General features: G+C 40.2%; 1 protein-coding gene across 1 annotated transcript in view; it reads left to right on the top strand.

Moving 5' to 3' along the window:
* Window positions 1-6,625, top strand: part of UTP20 (UTP20, small subunit (SSU) processome component, homolog (yeast)) — a 131,274-nt gene that overhangs the window by 104,405 nt on the left and 20,244 nt on the right. The window contains exons 44-46 of the mRNA XM_011966643.1: window positions 2,429-2,527; window positions 4,037-4,204; window positions 5,897-6,063. Coding sequence (XP_011822033.1) covers window positions 2,429-2,527; window positions 4,037-4,204; window positions 5,897-6,063 — 434 coding nt within the window. The remainder of the gene's footprint in view (window positions 1-2,428; window positions 2,528-4,036; window positions 4,205-5,896; window positions 6,064-6,625) is intronic.

The following is a 6,625-nucleotide window of genomic DNA, read 5'->3' as shown; positions in this document are numbered from 1 at the left end:
TGCTCTCCTTCCACTCTGTTTTGGTTGGATAATTTCTTTCAGTCTATCTGCAGGTTAACTAACTCTTCCCTCTTTCATATCTTTCTGCAATTGAGTTCATCCGATGAGTTTCTTATTTCAGTTTTTGGTTTTTTCAGTTCTAAAATACTCATTTATTTTTTCTTTAGATCTTCTATTTCTTTGCTGACACTTAATTTTTGCATTCATTTAAGTCATTCTGTTAGAAAACTGGGGCTTTGTTTTTCCCACTCTGCCATGTGCCTCCTGCAGCTGTGCCCATGTCAGGGGCCAAGCAATGGCAAGACAGAAAGAGAAAAGCAACTAGACTAGGCCAACCCTCTCAGAACTATAGTTCCAATGAATGTAGAGGAAACTTTCCCTCCCAGAGTTGTAGCTCCGCCCGTCCCCGTTTCAAGGCCACTGCTACCACCACAGCATTGCGAGACATGGTCTATTGGGAACTGGACATACAAGGAGGAACACATCTCTGTTCTTGAGGGTTCATGCACACATTTTTAAGGAATACCTGAGGTATTTAAATGAGTAGCCCTTTTTTTCTCTAACCATCTGTTCTTCATGTCTATCCCATTATTTGTTAAAATAACTAAATTAGAGTTGAGAGAACAATGGATTTCAGCTTTAGTATTAATCATGTAGACTGTACCAAAATTGTTCTCTTTGAGCATCACTCGTCATCCTCACCCCCACCAAAAGGATTTTTTACAGTTATAGGAAAGTTGGGCACAGTGGTGTGCACCTTTACTGCCAGCGACTCAGGTGGCCGAAGTGGGAGGTGAACACCTTGAGCCCAGGGTGTTCAAAACCAGCATGACAACATAGCAAGACCCTGTCTCTCTCTCTCTCTATATATATATAAGTTTCACAGCAAACATTTCAAATACAGATGCTTTTTGACTTTTTTGATGAGATAGTGTCCCAATAAATCCATCATAAAGTTGAAAAATCATAGATCAAAACAATGTAAGTTGGAAACCCGTCTATATATAAAAGTACTTAAAGATCACAAGTAGGGGCCGAATGCTGAGGCTCACACCTGTAATCCCAGCACTTTGGAAAGCTGAGGTGGGCAGATCACTTGAGATCAGGAGTTCAAGACCAGCCTGGCCAACATGCTGAAACCCTGTCTCTACTAAAAAATATGTATATATAAAAATTAGCTAGGCATGGTGGCACATGCCTGTAATCCCAGCTACTTTGGAGGCTGAGGCATAAGAATTTCTTGAACCCAGGAGGCAGAGGTTGCAGTGAGCTGAGATCGCACCACTGCACTCCAGCCTGGGCGACAGAACAAGACTCTGCCTCCAAAAAAAGAAGATCACAAGTAAGTACATAAGAAACTATGCCTTTAAGACCCAATCTATGTTTTGACAACTAAATGTGTTTCCTTAGCCTATGACCATTATCTGATATTTTACCTTGATAATTTCACAGCCCTAGAAGCAGCATAAAGAATTCAAAAAGCTTGAGAGGCAGGATAACCTGTTGTAGAGCCTGAGACTGGTTTCTAATCTTCACTCCACCAGTTCTTATCCATGACCTCTTTGTGCCTCAGCTTCCTCATCTAAAAACTGCTCATAATGTAGTACCTACTCCATAGATTGGCTGAGTGAGGCTTAAATGATGTAATACATGCAAGGTATTCCTACAGTACCTACCCTGTAATAAGCTCTCAGGAAACTTCAGCTTGGTTGCTATGGGGTGCAAAAACTTGTTTCCTTCATAACCTTTTATTTACAAGCTTTGATTGCATTCAACATGGGCAAGCTCCTTAATTCACAGGTTGGTCTTCTTTTTTTAAAGTTCAAGACTCTTGGCCAGGCACAGTGGCTAACGCCTGTAATCGCAGCACTTTGGGAGGCTGAGGCAGGCGGATCACCTGTGGTCAGGAGTTCGAGGTCAGCCTGGCCAATATGATGAAACACCACCTTTACTAAAAGTACAAAAAAATTGGCCAGGCATGGTGCTGGGTGACCGTAATCCTAGCTCCTCGGGAGGCTGAGACAGAAGAATCTCTTGAACTCGGGAGACGGAGGTTGCAGTGAGCCGAGATCGCGCCATTGCACTCCAGCCTGAGCTACAAGAGCAACACTCTGTCTCCAAAATAAATAAATAAATAAATAAAAATAAAGTTCAAGACTCTTGTGCCTCTCTTTATAAATCACTGGCCTGGTTTAGTCCCAACAACAGATCTAAGAATGGTAGTGTGTTTCTGAACACCTTTGGTACAAAGTGATCATTTGGTTATAAGATTTTAGATAGTGAAATAACTGTGTCATTTGTGGAAGCTTCTCCTGGCAATAGAAGACATATAAACTCTGAGTGTGCTCTTTGCAGTGCTTCCTAGATCTTATGTTTTCCTAGTGTGACACTGTTAACATTCATATTGTTACTGTGCATCTTACCTTAGGTCCATGTGCTGACTTTCACTGTTCACATGTTGCTGCAAGGCCTCACCAATAAGCTGCAAGTCGGGGATTTGGACTCTTGTTTGGATATAATGATTGAGGTAAGACTTACAGAAATGAATTCTAATTTTTTTTAAGTGGGCAAATGACACGAAAAAATCAATTCACAAAATAAGAAATAATAATAGCCCATAAAATTGAAAATAATGTAACACCTCATCTTTTAGATTAGCAGAGGTTTAAAAAGCTAAGACTAAAGCGAGATGGGCACTCTGTCACTGCAAGGAGCTCATCAATCGGTATGATCTTTCCGGAAAGTAAGTTGCCATTTTGTATCAAGAGCTTTTGAAATGAGAAAAGATTTTCAGTCACATCTAAGAATCTATTTTTAAGAAATAAATTATGTTCACAGGAGCTTTATTTATAATACAATGGGAAATTAATAATAAGTTTTAAAATTGGGCTGGGTGCTATGGCTCATGCCTGTAACCCTAGCACTTTGGGAGGCTGAGGTGGGCAAATCACTTGAGGCCAGGAGTTCAAAACCAGCCTGGCCATCATGGTGAAACCCCGTCTCTAACAAAAATGCAAAAATTAGCCAGGCATGGTGGCGTGCGCCTATAATCCCAGCTACCCAGGAGGCTGAAGCAGGAGAATCGCTTGAACCCGGAAGGTGTAGGTTTCAGTGAGCACAGATCATGTCACTGCACTTCAACCTGGGCAACAGAGTGAGACTCTGTCTCAAAAAAAACGAAAAGAAAAAATTGGATAGTATGCTAATTTGGAGACTACAATTGTGAAGAGAATAAATTTGCCACATAAATTTTTGTTCATTTATTTTAAAATGTAGACACTAACATTTTGAATCTCAATTTAAATATTTACATTAGACCGGGCACAGTGGCTCACGCCTGTAATCCCAGCACTTCAGGAGGCTGAGGCGGGTGGATCAGTTGAGACCAGGAGTTTGAGACCAGTCTGGGCTACATGGTGAAACTCCATCTCTGCTAAAAGTACAAAAATTAGTCAGGTGGGGTGGCAAATGCCTGTATTCCCACCTGCTTGGGAGGCTGAGACATAAGAATTGCTTGAACCCAGGAGGTGGAGGTTGCAGTGAGCTGAGATCACACTACTGCACTCCAGCCTGGGTGACAGAGTGGGACCTTGTCTCAAAAAACAAATAATTAATTAGATTAATAATTAGATTGCAAATATTTGTAATTTATTATTAGAGTGTAAATAATTAATTAGATTGCAAAGATTCTGAGAACTTCTTGAAGGGAAATTAAGCTACTCTTTGGTGCATCAAAAAAGAAGTAACTGTCTATACAGTCATACAATTATATATGTACATCTGTGAAGGATTTTTCTTTGTTTCCCATTAGTATCAGCCTTTAAGTGTTTCTTATGTGTTTGTTTTTTAAGTAATTGATCCCTAAATTGCATTGAAAACAAGTGCATTCTAAAAGAAATTTCTTCCATCTAATTTGAGCCCAGTCCAACTTGCATTTCTTTGATTAGGACATGTCAGGGCCTCTCTTCAGTAACTGCTTATGTTGGCATATCTTGCTGAGTGCACATAATTGCCATTTGTCCTTTTTCTTCCAAAGATTTTTAACCATGAGTTGTTTGGTGCTGTTGCTGAAGAGAAGGAAGTAAAGCAGATCCTCTCCAAAGTCATGGAAGCACGAAGAAGCAAAAGTTACGACTCTTATGAAATCCTGGGCAAGTTTGTAGGAAAAGATCAGGTTACAAAACTTATCCTTCCCTTGAAAGAGGTAAGGACTTGAATGCAATTCAGGAGATCACAGCATTGGAATCTCATGAGTTCCTGAAAGGAATGATGCGGGGCAACCTGAAACACTGTTCTTGATCATGCATGATTTCCTTAGGTTCTAGGGCCCCAGGACCATATGGCCAGTGAGTGCTTTGATTCAAAAGTCATAGTCCCCGATGTAAACCATGAGATGAGAAAGAAAGGCAGCAAGAATTGAGTGCAGATGAATATTATAGCTGGGTCAAGTCAGCAGCTAAGAACATGAAGAAATCCTGAGGCACACAAGCCACATAGTGCTTATCTCTGAGGTTGAGGTTATAAGTAACATTTCTTTATATGTTATGTCCATCTTTGAAATTTTATTAAGAATTTATTTTAGGCCAGGCATGGTGGCTCACACCTGTAAATCCAGCACTTTGGAAGGCCGAGGCGGCAGGAATTGCTTGAGCCCAGGAGTTCGAGACCAGCCTGGGGCAATATAGCAAGAACCTGTCTCGATTAAAAATGTATATTTACATTTACCAAAAAATTCATTTTAATTATGAGTAAATAGATATTACAAAACCTTTGGACACAGGTTGCCACTTCCAGGTTGCCAAGAGAAAGAAAACTGGCATTTATTGACGTATTATATTCTAAGCACTGCTACACTCTCTCTCCTAATCTGCACACCCTGTGAGATTGATGGTACTTCCATTTTACAAGTAAGAAAATTCAGGCTTGGAAAGGTAGAAAGGAACATGGATAAAGAGAAAAGTCAGGGTTTAGTTCCAGATCTTTCAGATCCAAGTTCACATTCCTACCATGGTTTCATTCTGCCTCCTGAAGCTCAGGGACTGTAATTTACCCACCTTCCTGTTGATTTCTGTGCCTATTGCAGAGGTGAACATCAGTAAATGTTATTGATTTATTGGTTTTGTGTATTAAAACTAGAGCAAAGAGCGCTATCTATTGACATGAATTACATTAGGTCTAAATATTCTGGTGCTAGATGAACTCTATAATTGCTCCTAGAATGCATTTAGTTTTATCTGAGCCTTATCTAAGAATTTTAGATGCATTTTGTGGATGAAAAAGAGTCAACAGAGCACATATATCCATGATGTATATTACAAAGTCCCTCCAAGGTATTGAGATTTATTAATACTATGTCTCATGCAAGATAATAACTCTGAAGCACCGAGTATTTCCTGAGGTTGCTGATCCTGGTTCCCATTAGGTTCCTCTGATTTGGCCCAATAATTGATATCAGACCCTGAGGCTTGGCCATGGCAGCACTTCATTCTCATGGTTCTATGAGGAATGAATACATTTTGTTGATTGTGTGTGTGTGTGTGTGTGTGTGTTTGCCTCTAAGTTACTCCTGTTAATGTACCAGGAGAGTTGATGTTAACTCAGAAGTCTCAGATCTCTGGCATTGTGCCCTGAGGCCTCACCAGCAGAGAACAGGGAGGGAGTGGAGGAAACCCCGAGGCTCACAAGCCTGCACAGTGGTTCTTCCTGGGGTTGAGATTATAGGTCACTTTCACCTTACATGTTTATATCTGTGTTTGAAATTATATTAAGAATGTTTTTTAATTAGGAGAAAGCCAAACATATATTAGAAAGCCAATATGTAAAAGAAAACCACATTATGACAAATCAAAATGCATTTCTGTGTCATCTCAGCATGACATTTGTGTTTTGCCTTTAGATCTTACAAAATACCACGAGTTTGAAACTGGCCCGAAAAGTTCATGAAACTTTACGCCGAATCACAGTGGGATTAATCGTAAATCAGGAAATGACGGCTGAATCCATTCTATTACTCAGTTATGGTTTGATCAGTGAAAATCTTCCCCTGTTAACAGATAAAGAAAAGTAAGTTGGAAAAAAAAAACCCGTCATTTAGGTCTCTGCATCTGATAAGCCATTCTGTGGGTTGTTTTAATACTTTGCTTTAGTAAAAAATAAAATTGTATCCACCTGAGTTCTCAGATGGTACTTTATGGTGTGATACATTTCAACATGAGATTTTCTCATAAATGAGGTAGCTGTGACAGCAGACAATTATTTTGGCATTTCTCTGATACCATTTTGTTTTAAAGATTTATTGGTTCAAAGATAGGATAGATTTAAAATCTATATCTTGTATTCTGATTAAACAGAGATTGAGACCTTAAAAGATGTTAAAATATCTTAAAAGCCAGGTGCAGTGGCTCGTGCCTGTAATCCCAGCACTTTGGGAGGCTGAGGTGGGCAGATCACCTGAGGTCAGGGGTTTGAGACCAGCCTGGCCAACTTGGTGAAACCCTGTCTCTCCTAAAAATACAAAAATGAGCCAGACATGGTGCTGGGCACCTGTAATCCCAGCTACACAGGAGGCTGAGGCAGGAGGATCACTTGAACCCGGGAGGCGGAGGTTGCAGTGAGCCGAGATCGC

Source organism: Mandrillus leucophaeus, unplaced genomic scaffold, assembly GCF_000951045.1.
Source record: "Mandrillus leucophaeus isolate KB7577 unplaced genomic scaffold, Mleu.le_1.0 Scaffold768, whole genome shotgun sequence".
Classification (NCBI taxonomy): Eukaryota; Metazoa; Chordata; class Mammalia; order Primates; family Cercopithecidae; genus Mandrillus; species Mandrillus leucophaeus.
The sequence above is the reverse complement of the archived record's forward strand: the minus strand, read 5'-3'. Positions and strand labels throughout refer to the sequence as shown.